This window comes from Nerophis ophidion, linkage group LG18 (assembly GCF_033978795.1).
Source record: "Nerophis ophidion isolate RoL-2023_Sa linkage group LG18, RoL_Noph_v1.0, whole genome shotgun sequence".
Taxonomy (NCBI): Eukaryota; Metazoa; Chordata; class Actinopteri; order Syngnathiformes; family Syngnathidae; genus Nerophis; species Nerophis ophidion.
This window is the reverse complement of record NC_084628.1, coordinates 28,940,603-28,967,913: the sequence shown is the minus strand read 5'-3', so window position 1 is coordinate 28,967,913 and position 27,311 is coordinate 28,940,603. Positions and strand designations below refer to the sequence as shown.

At 37.7% G+C, this 27,311-nt stretch overlaps 2 protein-coding genes across 3 annotated transcripts in view; one reads left to right on the top strand and one right to left on the bottom strand.

Moving 5' to 3' along the window:
- The window catches only part of b3gnt2l (UDP-GlcNAc:betaGal beta-1,3-N-acetylglucosaminyltransferase 2, like), a 14,983-nt gene extending 8,935 nt beyond the window's left edge, over nt 1-6,048 (top strand). For both annotated transcript variants that reach the window (XM_061877919.1, XM_061877918.1), the window contains exon 2: nt 4,643-6,048. In XM_061877919.1, coding sequence (XP_061733903.1) covers nt 4,705-5,970 — 1,266 coding nt within the window. In that variant the 5' untranslated portion in view covers nt 4,643-4,704 and the 3' untranslated portion in view covers nt 5,971-6,048. The remainder of the gene's footprint in view (nt 1-4,642) is intronic.
- bckdha (branched chain keto acid dehydrogenase E1 subunit alpha) lies at nt 6,040-22,605 on the bottom strand. The gene is made up of 8 exons (XM_061877917.1): nt 22,318-22,605; nt 16,703-16,879; nt 16,556-16,642; nt 16,379-16,487; nt 16,144-16,305; nt 12,877-13,083; nt 12,664-12,805; nt 6,040-9,766 (listed from the first exon to the last, which is right to left on the bottom strand). The coding sequence occupies exons 1-8, from the start codon at nt 22,435-22,437 to the stop codon at nt 9,424-9,426; spliced, it is 1,347 nt and encodes a 448-aa protein (XP_061733901.1). The 5' UTR covers nt 22,438-22,605; the 3' UTR covers nt 6,040-9,423.
- Nucleotides 22,606-27,311: the final 4,706 nt, after the last annotated feature.

Here is a 27,311-nt window from a genome sequence, read left to right as displayed (position 1 = left end):
CCTTTTGTGATCCAAGGGCTATTTTTAGTTTTCCTTTTATAAAATATTCTTTCACAGGGAAGTATTCATTATGCAGGGAAGTAAAGATGTCTAAAAAATGACAATAAGCACTGTCCACATTTAGTTCTCTGTAAACTGAAGTCCAATCCTGAACTGCTAAACTATTGTTTAGAGCACAGATTGTTTCCTCAGTTGTTATTGGTTTAAAGATGTTTGCCATAGTGTCTTTGGTTTTCTTGAGATGACAGTCATATAAAGTAAAAACAGGTAAATGGTCAGTGATATCACATATAAATATGCCACAGGTGATTTGATTTGCCATAATGTTAGTACAAATGTTGTGGATGATAGTGTCAATATGTGTTGTTATTCCGCTTGCTTTGGTTATGGTTGGATATAGAGACAAGCTGTACATTGTGTCAATGAAGTCATCAACATGTTTTTGCTTGGTTGACTTTAACAAATCAATGTTAAAATCGCCTTCGATAAATATGGTTTTATGGTTCACAGAAGAAAATTGTTTAGCCATCCATTCATTGAACGTTTGTACAGTGGGGCAAAAAAGTATTTAGTCAGCCACCGATTGTGCAAGTTCTCCCACTTAAAATGATGACAGAGGTCTGTAATTTTCATCATAGGTACACTTCAGCTGTGAGAGACAGAATGTGGGAAATAAAATCCAGGAATTCACATTGTAGGAATTTTAAAGAATTTATTTGTAAATTATGGTGGAAAATAAGTATTTGGTCAACCATTTAAAGCTCTGACTGATGGAAGGAGGTTTTGGCTCAAAATCTCACGATACATGGCCCCATTCATTCTTTCCTTAACACGGATCAATCGTCCTGTCCCCTTAGCAGAAAAACAGCCCCAAAGCATGATGTTTCCACCCCCATGCTTCACAGTAGGTATGGTGTTCTTGGGATGCAACTCAGTATTCTTCTACCTCCAAACACGACGAGTTCAGTTTATATTGATGATCGCTAATTTTTAGGTCTATTTTTTTTTTTAAAGCCCGGCTGGCGATCGACTTTTACAAATACATGTCGGCATGTATTTGTAAAAAAAATATATATATATATAACACTAAATTATTTAGAGGGGCTTAAGAATATTTTAGGGGGGCCACAGCCCCCCTAAAATAGGTCTAGCAACGCCACTGCATACAGCAATGTTAAAGGCCTACTGAAATGAGATTGTCTTATTTAAACGGGGATAGCAGGTCCATTCTATGTGTCATACTTGATCATTTCGCGATATTGCCATATTTTTGCTGAAAGCATTTAGTAGAGAACATCCACGATAAAGTTCTTAACTTTCTGTGCTAAGAGAAAAGCCCTGCCTCTACCGGAAGTCGCAGACGATGACGTCACGTGTTTGATGGCTCCTCACATATTCACATTGTTTATAAAGGGAGCCTCCAACAAAAAGAGCTATTCGGACTGAGAAAAACGACAATTTCCCCATTAATTTGAGCGAAGATGAAAGATTTGTGTTTGAGGATATTGATAGCGACGGACTAGGAAAAAAAAAACAAAAAAAAAACGCGATTACATTGGGACAGATTCCGATGTTTTTAGACACATTTACCAGGATAATTCTGGGAAATCCCTTATCTTTCTATTGTGTTGCTAGTGTTTTAGTGAGTTAAATAGTACCTGATAGTCAGAGGGGTGTCTCCACGGGTGTCTTGAGGCGCAGTGTCTCAGGGGAGTCAACGGCAGCTATGGACGGCACAAGCTCAGCTGATCTCCGGTAAGTGGCGACTTTTTACCACAATTTTCTCACCAAAAACTGCTGGTTGACATGTGGTTGGGATCCATGTTCGCTTGACCTCGCTCTGATCCATAGGAAAGTTTCACCTCCAGGAATTTAAACAAGGAATCACCGTGTGTTTGTGTGGCTGAAGGCTAAAGCTTCCCAACTCCATCTTTCTACTTTGACTTCTCCAATATTAATTGAACAAATTGCAAAAGATTCAGCAACACAGATCTCCAAAATACTGTATAATTATGCCGTTAAAGCACACGACATTTATCTGTGTGTGTGCGCAACGCTCATACTTCCTAAAAACCCGTGACGTCTTGCGTACACGTCATCATTACACAACGTTTCCAAGACGAAACTCCCGGGAAATTTTGAATTGTAATTTAGTAAACTAAAAAGGCCGAATTGGCATGTGTTGCAATGTTAATATTTCATCATTGATATATAAACTATCAGACTGCGTGGTGGGTAGTAGTGGGTTTCAGTAGGTTAATATTTGCTTACATGTCCCTTGGCAAGTTTCACTGCAATAAGGCGCTTTTGGTAGCCATCCACAAGCTTCTGTCAAGTTTCTGCTTGAATTTGTGACCACTCCTCTTGACAAAATTGGTTCAGTTCAGCTACATTTGTTGGTTTTCTCACATGGACTAATTTTTTCAGCATTGTCCACACATTTAAGTCAGGACTTTGGGAAGGCCATTCTAAAACTTTCATTCCAGCCTGATTTAGCCATTCCTTTACCGCTTTTTGACGAGTGTTTGGGGTCATTGTCCTGTTGGAACACCCAACTGCACCCAAGACCCAACCTCCCGGCTGATGATTTTAGGTTGTCATGAAGAATTTGGAGAAAATCCTTCTTTTTCATTGTCCCATTTACTCTCTGTAAAGCACCAGTTCCATTGGCAGCAAAACAGGCCCAGAGCATAATACTACCACCACCATGCTTGACAGTAGTTACGGTGTTCCTGGGATTAAAGGCCTCACCTTTTCTCCTCCAAACATATTGCTGTTTATTGTGGCCAAACAGCTCAATTTTTTTTTTCATCTGACCACAGAACTTTCCTCCAGAAGGTCTTATCTTTGTCCATGTGATCTCACATGAAACAGAAGAGCTGTTTGGCCACAACACCCAGCAATATGTTTGGAGAAGAAGAGGTGAGGCCTTTAATCCCAGGAACACCATTCCTACCGTCAAGCATGGTGGTGGTAGTATTATGCTCTGGCCCGGTTTTGCTGCCAATGGAACTGGTGCTTTACAGAGAGTAAATTGGATTAGAGAAATTAGATCAGGGGTCTCAAACACGCGGGCCACGAGACATTATTTTGCGGCCCGCTCCTTAATATGAAAATTTAATGTTGGTGCGGCCCGCAAGTTTTATATGAATGGCTTTTTACAGCGTCATACTTTTATACCCTCGATTTTTTTCGGGAGACTCTTAATTTTTAGTGCCCTTCCAGGGGTAGTCATTCTCCCGAATTACACCTGGACAACAAAACTGAGGGGGCACCTTGGGGGCTTTGCCCTCAACGTCCTCTACGACCTCTACAAACAGCATGCCAGCCCAGGCAAATGTTGTATTTGGCTTCTGTAGACTCAGTAAGCAACTGCAAGACATACTTGATCAACAGCCATACAGGTCACACTGAGGGTGGCCGTATAAACAACTCTTACACTGTTACAAATATGCGCCACACTGTGAACCCACACCAAACAAGATTGACAAACACATTTTGGGAGAACATCCGCACCATAACACAACAGAACAAATACCCAGAATTCCATGAAGCCCAAACTCTTCCGAGCTACAGTTATACCCCACCCCCTATTGTAGCCCGGAATAAGTAGGGCTGCATGGGATTCTGGGTATTTGTTATGTTGTGTTACGGTGCGGATGTTCTCCCAAAATGTGTTTGTCAGTCTTGTTTGGTGTGGGTTCACAGTGTGGCGTATATTTGTAACATCCATCCATCCATTTTCTACCGCTTATTCCCTTTTGGGGTCGCGGGGGGCGCTGGCGCCTATCTCAGTGTTCAACTATTTTATACGGCCACCCTCAGTGTGACCTGTATGACTGCTGATCAAGTATGTCTTGCAGTCACTTCCGTGGGTCTGTAGAAGCCTCATGCAATATGTGACTGTTTGTATGGTGGAAAAGCGGACGAGACCACAGGTTGTCGAGGACATTAAAGGTAGTGCCATCACGGCCCGCCCTTAATATTGTTGTCCGGGTGAAAAACCAGGAGAATGATTGCCCCCCCCGGAGATTGTCGGGAGGGGCACTAATATTCGGGTGTTTCCCGGAATGATCGCGAGAGTTGGAAAGTATGTTGCTAGGGAGGGAAAGCCATTCAAAGAAGGTGAATTCATTAAAAAGTGCATGTTAGATTTCGTTAAGAAATATTTTCTTGTGGCCCAGCGTCATCCCGTTTCTGCATCCAGTGGCCCCCAGGTAAATTGAGTTGGAGACCCCTGGATTAGATAGTACTTTATTTATTCCGTCAGGAGAGTTCCTTCAGGAAAATTTAAAATTTTCAGCACAATCCCATTAAAGATCAGACAAACATTACAGGAAGACAGAACAGGATCGCTGGCGGGTCTGCCGGCTTCCAGCCCCCTTACAAAAAAGAATAGATTCAGGTAAACAAAGTGGGGGAATTGGAAAAAAAATAGAATATTAAAATAAAATATATAATAATAAAATTGGTCTAAGCCTGGGCCCTGGAGAGGGGGTCCAGACTGAGGCCAAGGGGAAAAAACAACTCATAGCCATAGTACACATCCCTCTCACATGTGTGTAAAAGGGAAACATCAAACTTCAAAATGTATAAATGTGTATATTATTTGTTGCTAACGGCTAACTTATTTCATTGGCAGGTACTTCAAAGGCATGACTTGGCTGCCATTAACCCAAAACATGATCCACTTCTGACTCCCTCATGAGATCTGTAGTGATGTTCCAAGCCATGCTTGTCGTGTCCACCTTCTTCCTGCTCGTCCTCTACTCCAGTCTGCACAAAGAGTTGGTCGACGCCCACAAAAAGGTGGTCTCCTCCCCCAAGGCCAGCCCGCCAGGGCCGCCGGAGCGCAGAGAGGTGGCGACGTGGTACAACGCCACGTCCCGGCACCCCCCCGCCGCCTTCAACGTGTCCATCCCTGCCGGCTTCAGGAGCGCCTTCCCGGAGAACGGCGCCTACTGGAACCGCCTGCTGCACTCGGGCTTCAGGCGCCTGGACAGGGGGGAGGATCCTCTGGGTGCGGAGGCGCCTTGGGGGCTCTGCAGGGAGAACAATCAGGAGGCGCTGGAGACCAACGTGCCGGACGCCGCCGCCTACCCGCTCTTCTTCCGCAGGTTCTTGCAAGGCATGAAGTGTCGCTCGCCGCCGCTCCTCATCGACCAGCCCGCCAAGTGCGAGGAGGCGAGCGGAGCCAACGCCACATTCCTGCTCTTTGCCATCAAGTCTACGCCGGGCAACGTGGAGCGCAGGCAGGCGGTGCGCGAGACGTGGGGGCGGGAGCAGCTGCACGGGGGACGCCTGAGCGTGCGCACGGTGTTCCTGGTGGGCGCCCCCTCCGCCAACGACCCCGACCTGAGCCCGCTGCTGGCCTTCGAGGCCGGCCTCTACGGCGACCTCCTGCAGGCCGACTTCCACGAGTCGCTCTTCAACCTGACTCTAAAGATGAACGCCTTCCTGCGCTGGACGCTGGACCGCTGCCCCCGCGTCTCCTTCGTCTTCAGCGGGGACGACGACGTCCTGGTCAACACGCCGGCCTTGCTGCGCTACCTGGAGTCCCTGCCGCCTCCCCGGGCCGCACGCTTGTACGCGGGGCAGGTCATCAGGACAGCCACGCCCCTCAGGGACCCCAACAGCAAATACTTCATCCCCATGAGCTTCTACGACGGACCCTACCCCGTCTACGTGGGCGGCGGCGGCTTCCTCATCTCCGGGGCGCTGCTGCGGCCCCTCTACTCCGCCTGCCGCGCCGTGCCCTTCTTCCCCATCGATGACGTCTACATCGGCATGTGCTTCGCCGCCCTGCAAGTGTCCCCCGAGGCCCACGGCGGCTTCCACACCTTCGACATCCGCGAGAAGGACCGCGACAACCTGTGCGCCTACAGGAGTCTGATCCTGGTGCACCGCCGCTCCCCGCAGCAGGTGAAGAAGATCTGGAGGGGCCTCCAGAGTCCGCTGCTGACCTGCTGATCCTCGCCGGCTCGCTTCACCGTTCACAAACATCCCACCGTTATTTCAATTAAAACAGCGAGACCTTGGTATGATCCACCTGCATGCTTTTTATTGTCCACAAAAACCGCGTGAAAGGATCCACCAGACCAGTGACCTAACGCCCGTGACCATCTCCCGACAAAAAGACCTACTACATGTGCACTGCAAAAAAAAACTTTTTGACCGTAAAAATAACGTGGTACCATTTTTCCATTCACAAAAACGCACTGTAAAAACGACAGGGAAAAAAAACTGGCAGCTCATTCGCCGGATTTTTACCAGAATTTTTACTGTCAAATTTAAATTTGATGCACAAACAAAAAAGGTCCTTTTTAGATTTTATGGTAAACTGATTGCTCAGGTGCCAAAGTCTTACACTAAAAGTGCACATTAGGTCAGAGTAAAAACCCCAAAATGTTGCCTTTTTTTGGTGTAAAATCTAGACTTTTCCAGTAGCTCTTATTTTTACAGTAAAATTCTGGCAGGTTTTATTTTTTTTACTGTAAATTTTCATTTTCTTCAGTGCAGGAAAATTGGTACAACTTATTTTTACAGTAAAATTGGCTTTTTTTAACTGTAAAATCCTATTTTCTACAGTGCAGGAAGCTTTGTAGCTCTTGTTTTTATAGTAAAATTCCGTCAGGTTTTTACTGTATAAACTTTTTATTTTCTACAGTGCAAGAAAACCGGTACATCTTTTATTTTTTACAGTAAAATTCCAGCGACTAAGCTGGTATTTATTTTTTTTCTTTATAAAAACAGTGGTACTATTGTTTTCTTAATTTACAGTGATGCATCGGAGGGAAAAAAAATCCTTAATTTTTACGGTAAAAAAATTGGCAACTGTCACCACAGTTTTACAGTAAAAATTTCAGCAGTACGGTTTTTCCGTTTCCACTAATGACTTCCATGCAGCTGAGATCGGCTCCAGCACCCTGCACAACCCCAAAAGGGGCAAGCGGTAGGAAAATGGATGGATGGATGGACTGGAGCGTTTTACCATTTGCAATAACGCACTGTAAAAACCACTGGAGATTTTGCGGTCAAAAAAAAAAACGGTAGACTGGTCACCAAATTTTTACCATAAAAACGGTGCTACAGTTTTTCCATTTACAGCAACGCACTGTAAAAAAGACGGGGGGAAAAACGGCAGCTCGTACGCCGGATTTTTACTGTAAAAACGGGCACTGAATTTTTTAAATTTACAGGAGAAAAAAAATCCTTTGATTTTATGGTAAAAAAAACTGGCAACTCCGTCGCCACAGTTTTACAGTAAAAATTTCAACGGTTTGGTTTTTCAATTTGCACTAATTTGGACTGAAGCGTTTTTCCATTTGCAGTAACGCACTGTAAAAACCACTGGAGATTTTGAAGTAAAAAAAAAACGTACACTTGTCGCCAGATTTTTACTGTAAAAACGGCCCTACAGTTTTTCCATTTATACTAACGCACTGTAAACAACTGGAAATTTTACGGTAAAAACTGACAGCTCATTCGCTGGAATTTTACTGTAAAAATGACAGTCGTACCATTTTTTTATTTTACAGTAATGCACTGGGGAAAAAACCTGGTAGCCAGAATTTTACAGTACAAATTTTATTTTTTACGAAATTTGGATTCAAACCATTGTAAATTTTAAGGTAAAAAAGCAGCGTTAATTGGATTATTACAGTAAAAATACCAGCGATAAGGTTTTTCCATTTGCTGTAATGCACTGTAAAAACAGCCGGAAAAAAATAGGTGACTGGTCTCTAGAATTATACTGTAAAATTAAGTGGTAGTGTTTTTCTGTTTACAGTAACACAGTGGAAAAAAAGGAAGACAAAGTTTTACGGCAACCATTTTTTTAATGCACTGAAAAAAGTCCTTGCTCTAAAATCTAATGGCTTGGTCGAAAAATTTCACAGTAAAAATTACAGCCAGACTTTATTTACAGTAATTTGAATTAAAACCAATTGGAATTTTTCTGTGAAAAAAAATTGGCAACTCAAACAGCAGATTTTTTACTGTAAAAATAACTGCTAAAATTTTTCCATTTACAGTAATGCACTGTAAAAATGACTGTAAATTTTACAGTAAAACTGGCAGCTGGGTCACCAGAATTTTACTGTAAAATTTAAATTTACAGTGATGCACGAACAAAAAAAGGTACTTTTAAATTTTGCGGTAAACTGATAGCTCAGGTGCCAAAGTTTTACAGTAAAAATGCACAGTAGGTCAGAGTAAAAACCCCAAAATTCTGCCATTGTTTTTGGTGTAAAATCTAGACTTATTTCACAGTACCTCTTATTTTTACTGTAAAATTCGGGCAGGTAATTTTTTTTACTGTAGAATCCTATTTTCTACAGTGCAGGAAACCGGGTAGCTTTTATTTTTACAGTAAAATTGACAGGTTTTTACTGTAAAATCTTTTTATTTCCTACAATGCAGGAAACTGGTACATCTTATTTTTTTTAAGTAAAATTCCAGCGACTAAGCTGGTATTTTTTTTTTAAATAAAAACTGGCACAGATTTTTTTTAATTTACAGTAACACATCGGAGAAAAAAATCCTTACATTTTACGGTAAAAAAAACTGGCAACTCAGTCGCCAGTTTTACGGTAAAAATTTCAGCAGTACGTTTTTTCCATTTACAATAACGCACTGTAAAAACCACTGGAGATTTTACGGTAAAAAAACCCCGGCAGTAGTCTAAAAACTAATGGGTTAGTTGCAGAATTTTACAGTAAGAATTACCGCCAGACTTTTTACTGTAATTTAAACCAAAACCCATTGGAAGTTTTCTGTAAAAAAAAAAAAAAAAAAAGGCAACTCAAACAGATTTTTACTGTAAAGTGCTACCATTTTTCCATTTACAGTAACTCACTCAACTGTAGATTTTACAGTAACAAACTGATAGCTCACAGAAAAAATGCAAAGTAGAACGGAGTAAAAACCCTAAATCTGCCATTGTTTTGTTGTAAAATCTAAACTTATTTTACAGTTAAATTCTGGCAGGTTTTTTTTTTTTTTTAACTGTAAATTCTCATTTTCTTCTGTGCAGGAAAACTGGTAAAACTAGTTTTACAGTAAAATTCTGGCGGTTTTTTTTTTTTTAACTAAATTCTCATTATTTTAATGCAGAAAAACTGGTAAAACATTTTTACTTTTAGTCTTTTTTGTTTTTTTACTGTAAAATCCTTTTTTCTACCGTGCAGGAAACTTGGTAGCTGTTATTTTTATAGTAAAATTCTGACAGGCATTTACTGTAAAATCTATTTATATTCTACAGTGCAGGAAAACTGGTACATCTTTTAATTTTTACAGTAAAATTCCAGCAACTAAGCTGGTATTTTTTTTTTTTTTTTACAGCAAATCTACATAATTTTGTCAGTGTGAAGTCAGTACATAGTAAGTTTGTTAGTGTGAACTGACAAAGTGTTAAGGCAGCAGTCAGTGGTCATAGAGGTCCAGGGGGTAGTGCTCCTTGTACTGCTGCAGGTGGCGCAGGAGTGCCTGGCGCTGCTTGCTGAGAGCGGGCGTCTCTTCCAGGTAGACGTCGCTGAAGAGCAGCTCCGGGTTGGGCTTGAGACGCTTCTCTGCGCGCTCAAACACCTCCATGACCCTCTTACGGGACTCCTTGCGCCAGCTCCTCTCGTCGTCCTCGCTCCACCACCCCCGCGCGCTCATGTAGTGGCGCAGGCGTGAGATGGGATGGTCCTGCTTGTCCCAGTAGTTCACCTCGTCTACCGAGCGGTACGCCGAGCTGTCGTCGCTCGTGCTGTGGTGGCCGATCCTGCGGGGAGGACTTATTCTTATTACCACTTCTTAAAAGGTCCACCTGCTCCACTTAGGGTTCTACTTATGACTTGCATTTATATATTCTTATTTACAGATAAATACTGACATTTATTATTGCGATGTTATTTACATATAAACACTGACATGTAGTTATATATTTACAGAAAAACACTGACATGTATTATTTATATATTATTTACATATAGATACTGACATTTATGTATTTATATATAAACACCAACATATATTATGTATATATTTACAGATAAACACTGACATGTATTTATATATTATTTACATATACTGACATTTATGTATTATTTACATACAAACACCAACATATATTATGTATATATTTGCAGAAAAACACTGACATGTATTTATATATTTAAAGAAAAACAACTACATTTATTATTGATATATTATTTACATATAAACACTGACATGTATTATGTATATATTTACAGTTAAACACTGACATTTGTTATTGATATATTTACATATAAACACTGACATGTGTTTATATATTATTTACATATAAATACTGACATATATTTACATATAAACACTGACATGTATTATGTATATATTTGCAGTTAAACACACATTTAATTTTGATATATTATTTACATATAGATACTGACATTTATGTATTATGTACATATAAACACCAAAATATATTATGTATATATTTGCAGAAAAACACTGACATGTATTTATATATTTAAAGAAAAACACTGACATTTATTATTGATATATTATTTACATATAAATACTGACATATTTACATATAAACACTGACATGTATTTATATATTATTTACATATAAATACAGGCATTATTTACATATAAATACAGGCATTATTTACATATAAATACTGACATTATATACATATAAACACTGACATGTATTATGTATATATTTACAGTTAAACATTTAATTTTGATATATTATTTACATATAAATACTGACATATATTTACATATAAAAACTGACATGTATTTATATATTATTTACATATAAACACAAACATGTATTATGTATATATCATTTACAGTTAAACATTTATTATTGATATATTTACATATAAATACTAACATGTATTTATATATTATTTACATATAAACAATTATTGTAAATATTATTTACAGTTAAACACTGACTTTTTATATATTTACAGAAAAACACTGACATGTATTATTTATATATTTACATATTAACACTTACATTTATATATTTACAGATAAACACTGACATTCATTATTTATATATTATTTACCAATAAACACTGACAATTATTAATGTATTGTTACATATAAACACTGACATGCATTATTTATATATTGTTATTCACATATAAACACTGACATGTATTATTGATCTACTATTTACATATAAACACTGACATGTATTTATATATTGTTATTTACATATAAACACGGACATGTAATATTCATATATTGTTATTTACAGATAAACACTGACATGTATTATTTATATATTGTTATTTACAAATAAACACTGACATTTATTGTTGATATATTATTTACAGATAAACAATACCATTTATTTGTATATTATCTACGGATAAACACTACCATTTATATATTAATTACAGATAAAGACTGACATGCATTTATATATTATTTACAGATAAACACGAACATGCATTATTTATAAATTGTTATTTACATATAAACACGGACATGTAATATTCATATATTGTTATTTACATATAAACACTGACATGTATTTATATATTATTTACAAATAAACACTGACATTTATTATTGATATATTATTTACAGATAAACAATACAATTTATTTATATATTATCTACAGATAAACACTACCATTTATTGATATATTATTTACAGATAAACACTGACATCTATTGGAATATTATTTACAGATAAACATTGACATTTATATATTGTTATTCACAGACAAACACTGTCATTTATTATGTATATATTATTTACATATAAACACAGAAATGTATTATTGATATATTTTTTTACAGATAAACACTACCATTTATTTATATATTATTTACAGATAAAGACTGACATGTATGATTGACATATTATTTACAGATAAACACCAACATTTATTATTGATATATTTACAGATAAACACTACCATTTATTTATATATTATTTACAGATAAACACTGACATTTATTGTTTGTATATTATTTACAGATAAACACTGACATTTATATATTGTTATTTACAGATAAACACTGACATGAATTATTGATATATTGTTATTTCCAGATGAACACCAACATGTATTATGTATATATATATATATATATATATATATATATATATATATATATATATATATATATATATATATATATATGTAGGTGTGGGAAAAAATCACAAGACTACTTCATCTCTACAGATCTGTTTCATGAGGGGTTCCCTCAATCATCAGGAGCACTATTCTCTGGATAATCCAATCAAGATATATATATATATATATATATATATATATATATATATATATATATATATATATATTAGATGATATGAAAACAAATCAAGTTGTGAATTGTGAATTATATTTATATAGCGCTTTTCTCAAGGGACTCAAAGCGCTTTACATAGTGACACCCAATATCATAGTTACATTTAAACCAGTGTGGGTGGCACTGGGAGCAGGTGGGTAAAGTGTCTTGCCCAAGGACACAACGGCAGTAAATAGGATGGCACAAGCGGGAATCGAACCTACAACCCTCAAGTTGCTGGCACGGCCACTCTACCAACCGAGCTAAAAACAACCTGCAGCCGGACGTCTACTATTCATGTTTACATAACTTTGGCTACAAGTAATATCAGCCCTGAAAAAGCGATTAGGTAGATCTGTGCTGAGAACTCACCTGTACGTCATGGCCTCGATGAGGAAGGGCTGGTTCTCCGCCACAGCTCTGCGGCGAGCTTCCTTGGTGGCGTTGTAGACGGCGAAGACGTCGTTGCCGTCCACGCGGATGGACATCATGCCGTACCCCGGCCCGCGAGCGGCTGTCCGGTGGTGGCAGGACAGAACGCAGACGTGAGAGGAAAGACGAGGAGGCGGCGTGGAGGCTTCTTACCGATGCCGTCTCCTCGGTACTGCTCGTTGGTGGGGGTAGAGATGGCGTAGCCGTTGTTGCGGCAGAAGAATATGATGGGGCACTCCAGCGTGGCCGAGAAGTTGAAGCCGGCGTGGGCGTCGCCCTCGCTGGCGGCTCCCTCGCCGAAATAGCAAATCACTGCTCTGTTGATGCTCTCTCTCTTGAAGGCGTACGCCGCTCCCACCGCTGCAGGACAGGAAATCACACAGGGTCATTCGCTCTGTGCGGCACAAGCCCCGCCCACTTAAAAAAAAAAATTACAATTAAATGCACAAACTCACATTGCGGGATCTTTTTTTTTGTTTCATTTGTTAACAGGATTTTTTACATCTTCAGCCCATAAATACAATTAAACATGACAAATGTTCTTTTTTTTCTTCCCAAACAAGTAACCCAGAAAAATTATATATAAAATGACATTAAATTTAAAAAAAAAATATATATATATATATATTTTTATTAAAAAAAAAAAATCATGCATTAGTCATAAAAAAATAAATACAATTACATTTTACAAAAAAATATACATGTATATTTATTTTTATTTTAAAATAAAAAAACAAAGCATCAGTCAATTAAGTCGAGGCAAATATTGACAAGAAGCCACAGACAACTGCACTCTTGTGTGTCCCCAACACAGTGCAGAAATACCCAAAATCAGACAAAAGGCTCATTAACTATCAACACTTTCAATTACGGGACGGCGTGGCGCAGTGGGAGAGTGGCTGTGCGCAACCCGAGCGTCCCTGGTTCAATTCCCACCTAGTACCAACCTCGTCACGTCCGTTGTGTCCTGAGCAAGACACTTCACCCTTGCTCCTGATGGGTGCTGGTTGGCGCCTTGCATGGCAGCTCCCTCCATCAGTGTGTGAATGTGTGTGTGAATGGGTAAATGTGGAAGTAGTGTCAAAGCGCTTTGAGTACCTTGAAGGTAGAAAAGCGCTATACAAGTACAACCCATTTTCATTTATTTACTTTTTACCGAGTTGGTCACCATGCGGGTTTGTTTGTTTTGTTTTTTTGACATATACAGCCCATAAATACAATTAATCATGTCAAATGTTCTTTTTTTCCTCCCTCAAACAAGTAACCTACAAACATTTAATCATATATATATATATATATATATATATATATATATATATATATTGTTTTTGTTTGTTTATTTTATATATGTGTGTATATATATATATATATATATATATATAAAAAATTAAACAAAAAAAAAAAAAAAAAAATATATATATATATATATATATATATATGTATGAGATGGCGACTTGTCCAGGGTGTATCCCGCCTTCCGCCTGATTGTAGCTGAGATAGGCACCAGCGCCCCCCGCAACCCCAAAGGGAATAAGCGGTAAAAAATGAATGGGATGGATGTATATATGTATACATTTTTTTATTATTATTATTTTAATCTTCTATAATAATAAAAAAAAAAACAATGCTTCAGTCAAATAAGTAGGGGCAAATAGTGACATAGACAGCTGCAGTGTCCCCAACACCGTGCAGAAATACCCAAAATCAGACAAAAGGCTCATCAATTATCTACCTTTCAATTACTTTTTAAAGAGTTTGTCACCTTGCCGGATTTCTTTTTTTAAGCATTTGTTAATAGGACTTTTGACATATGCAAAGAAATGTTGTTATTCTTTACTGTAAAGTTCAAATTTGAAAGACAATAAAAAGGAAGTCTAAGTCTAAATACAGCCTATAAATACAAATAAACATGTCTTTTTTTTTCCTCTCCTTCAAACAAGTAACCATTTAATTATATATATAATATATATATATACACACACACACACACACACACACACACACACATATACACACACACACACACACACAGTGGGGCAAAAAAGTATTTAGTCAGCCACCGATTGTGCAAGTTCTCCCACTTAAAATGATGACAGAGGTCTGTAATTTTCATCATAAGTACACTTCAACTGTGAGAGACAGAATGTTAAAAAAAAAAAATTCCAGGAATTCACATTGGGGAAATTTTAAATCCTTTATTTGTAAATTATGGTGGAAAATAAGTATTTGGTCAACCATTCAAAGCTTTCACTGATGGAAGGAGGTTTTGGCTCAAAATTTCACGATACATGGCCCCATTCATTCTTTCCTTAACACGGATCAATCGTCCTGTTTCCTTAGCAGAAAAACGGCCCCAAAGCATGATGTTTCCACCCCCATGCTTCACAGTAGGTATGGTGTTCTTGGGATGCAACTCAGTATTCTTCTTCCTCCAAACACGACGAGTTGAGTTTATACCAAAATGGATACATGGATGATACGGCAGAAGATTGGGAGAATGTCATGTGGTCAGATTAATCCAAAATAGAACTTTCTGGTATAAACTCAACTCGTCGTGTTTGGAGGAAGAAGAATACTGAGTTGCATCCCAAGAACACCATACCTACTGTGAAGCATGGGGGTGGAAACATCATGCTTTGGGGCAGTTTTTCTTGTTAAGAGGACAGGACGATTGATCCGTGTTAAGGAAAGAATGAATGGGGCCATGTATCGTGAGATTTTGAGCCAAAACCTCCTTCCATCAGTCAGAGCTTTGAATGGTTGACCAAATACTTATTTTCCACCATAATTTACAAATAAATTCTTTAAAAAGGGACGGCGTGGCGCAGTGGGAGAGTGGCCGTGCGCAACCCGAGGGGCCCTGGTTCAAATCCCACTTAGTACCAACCTCGTCACGTCCGTTGTGTCCTGAGCAAGACACTTCACCCTTGCTCCTGATGGGTGCTGGTTGGCGCCTTGCATGGCAGCTCCCTCCATCAGTGTGTGAATGTGTTTGTGAATGGGTAAATGTGGAAGTAGTGTCAAAGCGCTTTGAGTACATTGAAGGTAGAAAAGCGCTATACAAGTACAACCCATTTATCATTTATTTAAAATTCCTACAATGTGAATTCCTGGATTCTTTTTCACATTCTGTCTCTCACAGTTGAAGTGTACCTATGATGAAAATGACAGACCTCTGTCATCATTTTAAGTGGGAGAACTTGCACAATCGGTGGCTTACTAAATTCTTTTTTACCCCACTGTATAAAATGATTTTTATTTACTTATTTTTAATATTTAAAATAAAAAAACAAAACAATACATCAGTCGAATAAGTCGAGGCACATAACAGACGACTGCACTCCTGAGTGTCCCCGACATCGAGGTGGAATACCCAAAATGAGACAAAAGGCTCATCAATGATCTACTTGAGTTTCTCACCTTGCGGGATCTGCGTGGCCAGTGGAGACGAAATGGTGACAAAGTTGAGGTCCCGAGAGCCATAATGGACGGGCATCTGGCGCCCTTTGCCCAGGTCGTCTGCGTTGGCGTAGCACTGAGCCATGAAGGAGTCCAGGGGGAAGCCGCGGTACATCAGCACACCTGGGGAGGAGGGGCGGGGCATAAGGCGTGAGAACCCTGTTTTTCAAAACGCTGCGGACGTGTCCCAACTGACCCGCTTCTCGGTATTGACCGAAGACCATGTCGCTGGGGTCCAGGGCGGCGGCGCTGCCGATGTGCGTGCCCTCTTCGCCGTAGTTGGTCATGTAGAAGGAAATCCTCCCCTGCCACGGACGAGCAACAAGCAATGACTGAGCACCTGGCCAAGCGCCGACTCGTGGCAGGAACTTACCTGTCTCTGGGACTCGTACAGGATGCGGTCCATGGTGTTCAGCAGCGTCATCTTCTGGTAGAAGTTGAGAACCGTTTCTTTGGAGAGCTGAAAGGCGAGAAACCTTTTGTGGGAATTCCGCTTTTTTTAGGAGAGGCGGGGCTCTACCTGAGGGTCCTGCGAGGGGTCGATGATGTTGCCCTGGCGGTCCATCACGCGGTATACGGGGATGCCCGAGATGACGTTGGGCTCGATGAACTCCAGGTGGTCCACGTACTCGGCTGAAGCCCCGGGAAACTGGGGCTTCTCCAGCGTGGAGTCGAAGGGCTGCTGCCTGGACGCCGCCTGCGGGGAGGAGCTATGGCGTTACCCTTTGCGAGATGGACGCCGTCATTATGTAGCCATTATGTACCAAACATGTCGGAACATTGTACAACTTTTTGTATTAACTGGTCACGTGCTAACATGCTAACATTGGTATGCAAATGTTTTATGCTGGATTTTTTTTTTCATTATGTATGTTTCAAACAAATATTCAGCACTATCTTTACTTTTACTATGTCATCATGCTAATGCTAAGTTAGTCTGCTAACATTTAATGCTATTTTTTTTTTACAAATGAACCTAAAATTCTAATATCTTGATATTTGACACTATCTAGAGTTATTTTTACTTTTAGTATGTCATCATGCTAATGCCAAGTTAGTCTGCTAACATTTCATGCCATCTTTTTTTTTACAAATCAACCTAAAATTCTAATATCTTGATATTTAACACTATCTAGAGGTATTTTTACTTTTACTATGTCATCATGCTAATGTTATGTTAGTATGCTAACATTTGATGCTATCTTTTTTTTTTTTTTTTACAAATATTGCATGTTTCAACTTAAAAAATCTTGTATTTTGATATTCAACACTATCTTAGAGGTATGTTTACTTTTACTATGTCATCATGCTAATGTTATGTTAGCATGCCTACATTTTATGCTATCTTTTTTTTTTTTTTACAAATATTGTATGTTTCAACATAAAAATCTTAAATTCTGATATTTATTAGTTTCTTAGGGATACGTATCTTTACTTTTACTATGTCATCATGCTAATGTTATGTTATGTTGCCATGTTGACATTTAATGCTATTTTTTTTTGACAAATAATGTATGTTTCAACCTTAAAATCTTGAATTTTTGTATTTAACACTATCTTAGAGATACGTATGTTTTATTTTACTAAGTCAAAATGCTAATGTTATGTTAGCATGCTTACATTTTATGCTATCTTTTTTTGCAAATCGTGTACGTTTCAACCTAAAAATCTTGTATTTTGATATTCAACACTATCTTAGAGGTATGTTTACTTTTACTGTCATCATGCTAATGTTATGTTAGCATGCTTACATTTTATGCTATCTTTGTTTTTTTTTTACAAATATTGTATGTTTCAACCTAAAAATCTTAAATTCTGATATTTATTACTTTCTTAGAGATACGTATAGTTTACTTTTATTATGTCATCATGCTAATGTTATGTTGCCATGTTGACATTTAATGCTATTTTTTTGGACAAATATTGTATGTTTCAACCTTAAAATATTGAATTTTTGTATTTAACACTATGTTAGAGATACGTATGTTTACTTTTACTAAGTCAAAATGCTAATGTTATGTTAGCATGCTTACATTTTATGCTATCTTTTTTACAAATCGTGTACGTTTCAACCTAAAAATCTTGTATTTTGATATTCAACACTATCCTAGAGGTATGTTTACTTTTACTATGTCATCATGCTAATGTTATGTTAGCATGCTTACATTTTATGCTATCTTTTTTTTTTTTTTACAAATATTGCATGTTTCAACCTAAAAATCTTAAATTCTGATATTTATTACTTTCTTAGAGATACGTATCTTTACTTTTACTATGTCATCATGCTAATGTTATGTTGCAATGTTGACATTTAATGCTATTTTTTTTGGGGGACAAATATTGTATGTTTCAACCTTAAAATCTTGAATTTTGATATTTAACACTATCTTAGAGATACATATGTTTACTTTTACTATGTCAAAATGCTAATGTTATGTTAGCATTCTTACATTTTATGCTATCTTTTTTACAAATTGTGTATGTTTCACCAGGTAGCCCGTAAGGACCAGATAAGTCGCTCGCTGGCCTTTTCTAAAAATAGCTGAAATAGCAGCACTTACCAGTGAGCTGCCTCTATTTTTTAAATTGTATGTATTTACTAGCAAGCTGGTCTCGCTTTGCTCGACATTTTTAATTCTAAGAGAGACAAAACTCAAATAGAATTTGAAAATCCAAGAAAATATCCAAGAAAATAAGACTTTTTTTTACTTTGCTTCTTATAATTTTCAGAAAGACAATTTTAGAGAAAAAAATACATCCTTAAAAATTATTTTAGGATTTTTAAACACATATACCTTTTTACCATTTAAATTCCTTCTTCTTCTTACCTGACAATTTGAATCAATGTTCAAGTACATTTATCTTTATTATTGTAAAGAATAATACATACATTTTAATTTAATTCTTCATCTTAGCTTCTGTTTTTTCGACAAAGAATATTTGTGAAATGTTTCTTTAAACTTATTATGATTAAAATTTAAAAAAAAATATTGTAGAAAAATCTACAAAATCTGTAGAATCAAATTTAAATCTTATTTCAAAGTTTTTTGAATTTCTTTAAAATTTTTGTTCCGGAAAATCTAGAAGAAATAATGATTTTTCTTTGTATGAAATATAGCTTGGTCCAATTTGTTATATATTCTAACAAAGTGCAGATTGGATTTTAACCTATTTAAAATATGTCACCAAAATTTTGAAATTAATCTTAATCAGGAAAAATTACTAATGATGTTGCATAAATTATTTTTTTCAAAAAGATTCGAATTAGCTAGTTTTTCTCTTTTTTTCGGTTGAATTTTGAATTTTAAAGAGTCAAAATTGAAGATAAATTATGTTACATAATTTTATTTTCATTTTTTCCGTGTTTTCTCCTCTTTCAAACCGTTCAATTAAGTGTTTTTTTCAGAATTTATTCTCTACAAAAAACCTTCCATAAAAGGAAAAAAAAAAACGTACGACGGAATGACAGACAGAAATACCCATTTTTTTTTACATATATAGATTTATTTATTAAAGGTAAATTGAGCAAATTGGCTATTTCTGGCAATTTATTTAAGTGTGTATCAAACTGGTAGCCCTTCACAGAAATCAGTATCCAAGAAGTAGCTCTTGGATTTCAAAAAGGTTGGTGACCCCTAATCTAAGAGATATGTATGTTTACTTGTACTATGTCTAAATGCTAAAGTTATGTTAGCATATTTACATTTTATGCTATCTTTTTTTTACAAATGGTTTATGTTTCAACCAAAAATCTTGAATTTTGGAATTTAACATGATCTTAGACGTATGTTTACTTTTACTGTGTCCTCCTGCTAATGTTATGTTAGCATGCTAACATTTGATGCTAACTTTTAAAAAAAAAAAAATGTATATTTCAATCTAAAAACCTTGTATTTTGATATTTAACACTATCTAAGAGATATGTATGTTTACTTTTACTATGTCCAAATGCTAATGTTATGTTAGCATGCTTACATTTTATGCTATCCTTTTGACAAATCTTGTATGTTTCAACCTAAAAATCAAATTTTGATATTTAACACTTTCTTAGAGGTATGTTAACGTTTACTATGTCATCATTATAATCTTATGTAAGCATGCTAACATACAATACTTTTTCGCTAACTTTGTATGTTTCAACCAATAAATCATGGTTTTTGATAGTTGGCGCCATCTTAGAAGTATGCTAACCTACCGTATGTTAGCATACTAACAGTTAATGCAAGTTTTTTAGCTAATTTTGGTTCTACCTAGTCAAGCTCGGGTTCTAACATATCAAGCCGCCCATACTATAGCTACATGTGCTTTAAAGTAGTCTGTGTACAGCTTTTGTATTACGCCGGCTCCTTCCCTTCCCTGCGTTCCATCCCTCATGTCATCACGCTAACGTTTGATGCCATCTTTTAGTTTTGTATGTTTAAACCTCATAATCATGATTCGTGATACGTCTTAAACCCATGCTAAATCAAGCCATGGTTAGCATGCTAACATTTTGTACTAGCATTTTAACATGTTTCAACCTAAAAATCAGGGATTTTGATACGAGGAATTAAGAAGAATGTTCACTTCTCTTATGTTGTTTTAAGCTATTTGTTTAAACCTAAAAATCAAGGTTTTGGACAATTGGCTTTATACTACAAGTATGCCAACTTCTTCTGAGTTACCATTCTAACGTTTTAAAGTAACATTATGCTCATTTTCTTTATATATTCCTAAAAATCATGGATTTTGATGGTTTCTGCCATCTTGGGATTAGTATGCTAATTGATTCCAAGTTTCCACTAGTTTTTATTGCTGGCAGTTCAGAGAACAGACAGCAAGCTGTCACGCCAAATTTCTTCCCCCCTACAAAAACCTTCCCCCCGGAAGACATTAGGCATGACAGCCCCTCTAATGCCTGAAGGACCCCAATGAGGGTGGAAGGACCTTAAAGCAGCCCACACAGCTGCCTGTTTTAAAAGCATTATAATTGGCTGATTGTCAATGGTGAAAAATAATGGTGAGGAAAAAATATTAGCATTCAAGCATGCTAACCTTTCAAGCTATTTTTGCTTCGCTAATTTTGCAACTGTAACCCTTAAGAGTCATATAACTTGGTATTATCACGCCCTCATTGGGGTCCTTCAGGCATTAGAGGGCCTGTCACGCCAAATGTCTTCCGGGGGCAAGGTTTTTGTAGGGGGGAAGAAATTTGGCGTGACAAGGCGCTGTCACGCCAAATTTCTTCCCCCCTACAAACCCCCCCCAATTACTTCCAGGGTCATGATTAATACAGACGTTTTGTTAACGTTATATTATACAAATATAACGCTATATTATGAAAATACAGACGTTTTGTTAACGCTGTATTACAAAAAATAAGTTAAAAAACCATTTACAAACACAAGCTATGGGATGACGCATTTACTTCCGGGGTCACGTTTCCTCTTACGTCATCCCATAGCTTGTGTTTGTAAATTGTTTTTTTAATTTTTTATAATATAACGTTAACAAAACGTCTGTATCTTTATAATATAGCGTTATATTTTTATAATATGGCGTTAAGAAAACGTCTGTATTAATCATGACCCCCGAAGTAAACGGGGGGGGGGGGGTGAATTTTGTAGGGGGGGAAGATATTTGGCGTGACAGCCCATCAAAATTTTCGCGGGAATTTTCCAGTATTGCGAGTTAGTTGTCATGTTAAGTTTTGGGACGCGCCCACTTTCCTCGACCAATCACAAGCGGGCATTCTCGTCTAGCTCCCAAAAGAGGACACGCCTACTATTGCGAGTATTTTGCTGCTGTGCTGGACAAAATCAACTTAATATTGCGAGGTCGTCGCTAAACTAACAAGGTCACGAAGCATCGCGAGACTTGAAATGTCAGTAAAGGCAACGCGTTATTTGGGAGAATGCACCAAGGCTCTCATAAAGTTACCCTTATTATTCACATGTTTAGATCTTAAACATAGCTTTATTCGTCAAATTATAGGGTTTAATCACACATTTCGCTGGTTTAATCCCATTTTTCGTTGCTTTATATAGTACTTCCGGTTTGTCCACATCACAACATTCTTCATGCTAACACGACCTTCGACAGTGCGAGCAAAGCGACGCTACAAAGCATAAAAAAAACACATTTGACTGGACTTACATTGACTCTAAATGTTCTGTGTTGAAGCAGCCTCCACGCTCTAAGTCGTGTCGTCCGCAGTGCGGCGTGGAAACACAACTTATACATTTTGTTCACAAAACTACTGCCAACAGTCGCCATTGCAACCGTCCTTGCGCTCTTCGTTCGCCCGCTAGCTCGTCGCAGACGTTGCACGCCGGCGATGACAAATATTTGAAACCCGACCGGGACAAAATATTTATCACGTTTCAACGCAAATTTGGGGAGAAGTCAAATAACTCTACGTCGCGCAGAGACACGGCAACGGAAGTGACGTGATCCTTCAAAATAAAACAAATAGATCGCGCATACATCACTTTTTTTTATTAGTTTTTTTCTCTGTCTTTCCCCTTTTCCTTTCTTTTATTGTAACTGGATATGTGTATTGTTATTTTTTTATTATTTTGAGATTTTTTTTATTTATATTCTTTTCCTTTTTCTTTTCTTTTACTGTAACTCAGGGGTGTCAAACTCAAATACAAAGTGGGCCAACATTTAAAACTGAACAAAGCTGCGGGCCAAAGTTGAACAAATTAACCTTTTAATAGGGACCCAAACAAGTTTTGCATTGAACATTGAACAAGCAAGGCTTATATACAGTAACTTTATAGTGACATACAAAATGGAGTTTCAAATAATAATAATAATAATCAAAAAATATAAATGGCATATCAAATAAAATTTAAATACAAATTTAATGCCTCTTCTATTTTCAGCCTTCTGAGGTAAATATCAAAATATATTGTAGCGTCCCGAAAGAGTTAGTGCTGCAAGGGGTTCTGGGTATTTGTTCTGTTGTGTTTATGTTATGTTACAGTGCAAATGTTCTCCCAAAATGTGTTTGTCATTTTTGTTTGGTGTGAGTTCACAGTGTGGCGCGTATTTGTAACAGTGTTAAAGTTGTTTATACGGCCACCCTCAGTGTGACCTGTATGGCTGTTGACCTAGTATGCATTGCATTCACTTATGTGTGTGTAATAGCCGCATATATTATGTGAGTGGGCCTGCACGCTGTTTGTATGGAGGAAATGCGGACATGACGACAGGTTGCAGAGAATGCTAAAGGCAGTGCCTTTAAGAGACGCCCTCAATATTGTTGTCCGGGTGAAAATCGGGAGAATGCTTGCTTGCTCCGGGAGATTTTCGGGAGGGGTACTGAATTTCGTGAGGATTGGCAAGTGTGAGAAATTGCGGTGTTACAGCCAGGGGCGCCAAAAAGGGGGGGGTAAAGGAGACGGATTTTAGAGGCCCATGATGGAGGGGGGCCCAGAGAGGCCCCTAATGATGATGAAATTATATGAAATTATGTGTTGGGGGCCCTGTAAAGATTATTTTCATGGGGCCCAAAATCCCTAGCGTCGCCCCTGCGTCTAGTCTCTTACGTGAATGAGCTAAATAATATTATTTGATATTTTACGGTAATGTGGTAATAATTTCACACATAAGTCGCTCCTGAGTATAAGTCGCACCCCCGGCCAACCTTGAGACCTCCAATTTCGGGAGGTGGGGTGTGGGGCATAGGCGTGGTTGGGGCGGGGCATGGTTAAGAGGGGAGGAGTATATTTACATCTACAATTCACTAACTCGAGTATTTCATATATATTTCATATATATATTTTTTTTTAAATAAATATTTGTATGTATATATATATATATCGTATTTTTCGGAGTATAAGTTGCTTCGGAGTATAAGCCGCACCTGCCGAAAATGCATAATAAAGAAGGGAAAAAACATATATAAGTCACAGTGGAGTATAAATCGCGTTTTTTGGGGCAATTTATTTGATAAAACCCAACACCAAGAATAGACATTTGAAAGGCAATTTAAAATAAAGAATAGTTAACAACAGGCTGAATAAGTGTACGTTATATGACGCATAAATAACCAACAGAGAACGTGCCTGGTATGTTAACGTAACATATTATGGTAAGAGTCATTCAAATAACTACAACATATAGAACATAGTATACATTTACCAAACAATCTGTCATTCCTAATCGCTAAATCCCATGAAATCTAATACGTCTAGTCAGGGGCGCCGATAAGGGGGAGTAAAGGAGACAGATTCTAGAGGCCCATGATGGAGGGAGGCCCAGAGAGGCCCCTAATGATGATGAAATGATATGAAATTATGTGTCGGAGGCCCTGTAAAGATTGTTTTCATGGGGCCCAAAATCCCTATTGGGGCCCCTGCGTCTAGTCTCTTTCGTGAATGAGCTAAATAATATTATTTGATATTTTACTGTAATGTGTTCATAATTTCACACATAAGTCGCTCCTGAGTATAAGTTGCACCCCCGGCCAAATTTTGAAAAAAACTGCGACTTATAGTCGGGAAAATATGGTATGTATGAAATACTTGACTTTCAGTTAATTCTAGCCATATATATGTATTCTATTATATATAAAAATAAAAGAAATAGTTGAATTTCAGACGTCACCTATCAAATACACAGTAATAAAAACCCAGTTGTTCTACTAACTGTACTGTGCTTGCTGGGTACTAAAAAACAACAACAACAACACTTACCTTTCACTATTTGAGTAACCTTTGTTCTGCCATTTGCGTACTGGCGAGAGTCACTTGCCGTCAGGTGTGCAACACCACGTAAATCGTTGGCCAATCATAAAGCAACTCCATAACGCTATAGCCAACATTCACCAGGAGATGGCAACAGACAACACAGAATCACTCTATTAGAGACGGCGTCGCCATGGCTGTAACTTCCTCGTTCTTCTGCTTCGTCTCCTTGTGTGTGCAGTTCTTTATAAAATTCGTAGATGTTGTAACGTGATTGGGCAGGCAAGCTGTTTAAATAGTGGGAAAGCGGACGTGAAAAAAGGCTGTCCCCACTCAGGTCCGCATGGAGCTGGAGGGGGCGTGGCCTCCAGCTACGCTGAATTTCGGGAGATTTTCGGGAGAAAATTTCTTACGGGAGGTTTTCGGGAGAGGCGCTGAATTTCGGGAGTCTCCCGGAAAATCCGGGAGGGTTGGCAAGTATGGTACCCACTAATCAGAGCAAAGCATTTTTGGTTAAAAAAAAAAAAAGGATAAAGCAGTAAAATACATCACTATGTCATACATTTCTGATTTATTAAATTGTATAAGAGTGCAAAATATTGCTAATTTGTAGTGGTCTTCCTGGAAGTGATTGGAAAAAAGGATATACAAATAACTAAAAACTTGTTGAAAAATATACAAGTAATTCAATTATAAATAAAGATTTCTACACATAGAAGTAATCATCAACTTAAAGTGCCCTCTTTGGGGATTGTAATAGAGATCCATCTGGATTCATCAACTTAATTCTAAACATTTCTTCACAAAAAAAAGAAATCTTTAACATCAATATTTATGGAACATGTCCACAAAAATGAATATTGCATTGTTGCATTTCTTTTCACAGTTTATGAACTTACATTCATATTTTGTGGAATTATTATTCAATAAATATATTTATAAAGGATATTCGAAATGTTGGGATTTTTAGAATATTTAAAAAAAAAATCTCACGTACCCCTTGGCATACCTTCAAGTACCCCCAGGGGTACGCATACCCCCATTTGAGAACTACTGCCCTAAATCACAAGTGTTTCAAAGGGAAGCCACAATGACATAATGGCAAGGAAAAACTCACCCCAGTGGGACGTCGATGTGAATGACTGTGAGAAACTTTGGAGAGGACCGCATATGTGGGCAACCACTGGATCTAAAATAATAGTGTGAAAGTCCAGTCCATAGTGGATCTAACATAATAGTGTGAGAGTCCAGTCCATAGTGGATCTAGTTAATATTGTGAGAGTCCAGTCCATAATGGATCTAACATAATATCGTGACACTCCATAGTGGATCTAACATAATACTGTGAGAGTCCAGTTCATAGTGGATCTAACATAATAGTGAGAGTCCAGTCCATAGTGGATCCAACATAATTGTGTGAGAGTCCAGTCCATAGTGGATCTAACATAATAGTGTGAGAGTCCAGTCCATAGTGGATCTAACATAATAATGTGAGAGTCCATTTTATAGTGGATCTAACATAATAGTGTAAGAGTCCAGTCCATAGTGGATCTAACATAATAGTGTGAAAGTCCAGTCCATAGTGGATCTAACATAATAGTGAGAGAGTCCAGTCCATAGTGGACCTAACATATATTGTGAGAGTCCAGTCCGTAATGGATCTAACATAATATCGTGACACTCCATAGTGGATCTAACATAATACTGTGAGAGTCCAGTTCATAGTGGATCTAACATAATAGTGAGAGTCCAGTCCATAGTGGATCTAGCATAATTGTGTGAGAGTCCAGTCCACAGTGGATCTAACATAATAGTGTGAGAGTCCAGTCCATAGTGGATCTAACATAATAGTGTGAGAGTCCATTTTATAGTGGATCTAACATAATAGTGAGAGTCCAGTCCATAGTGGATCTAGCATAATTGTGTGAGAGTCCAGTCCATAGTGGATCTAACATAATAGTGTGAGAGTCCAGTCCATAGTGGATCTAACATAATAGTGTGAGAGTCCATTTTATAGTGGATCTAACATAATAGTGCAAGAGTCCAGTCCATAGTGGATCTAACATAATAGTGTGAAAGTCCCGTCCATAGTGGATCTAACATAAGAGTGAGAGTCCAGTCCATAGTGGATTTAATTAATATTGTGAGAGTCCAGTCCATAATGGATCAAACATAATATTTTGAGAGTCCAGTCCATGGTGGATCTAACATAATAGTGTGAGAGTCCAGTCCATACTGGATCTGACATAATAGTGAGAGTCCAGTCCATGGTGGATCTAACATGATAGTGTGAGAGTCCAGTCCATAGTGGATCTAACATAATAGTGTGAGAGTCCAGTCCATAATGGATCTAACATAATATTGTGAAAGTCCAGTCCATAGTGGATATAACATAACAGTGAGAGTCCAGTCCATGGTGGATCTAACATAATAGTGTGAGAGTCCAGTCCATAG

Excerpts from the sequence above, each read along its gene's own strand:
- bckdha (XM_061877917.1), bottom strand. The coding sequence starts at position 22,437 with ATGGCGACTGTTGGCAGTAGTTTTGTGAACAAAATGTATAAGTTGTGT. Across the intron at positions 16,643-16,702 it reads ACCCCTCGCAGGACCCTCAG|CTCTCCAAAGAAACGGTTCT; the intron begins GTAGAGCCCCGC and ends CTCGCCTTTCAG. Across the intron at positions 16,488-16,555 it reads TGTACGAGTCCCAGAGACAG|GGGAGGATTTCCTTCTACAT; the intron begins GTAAGTTCCTGC and ends CGTCCGTGGCAG.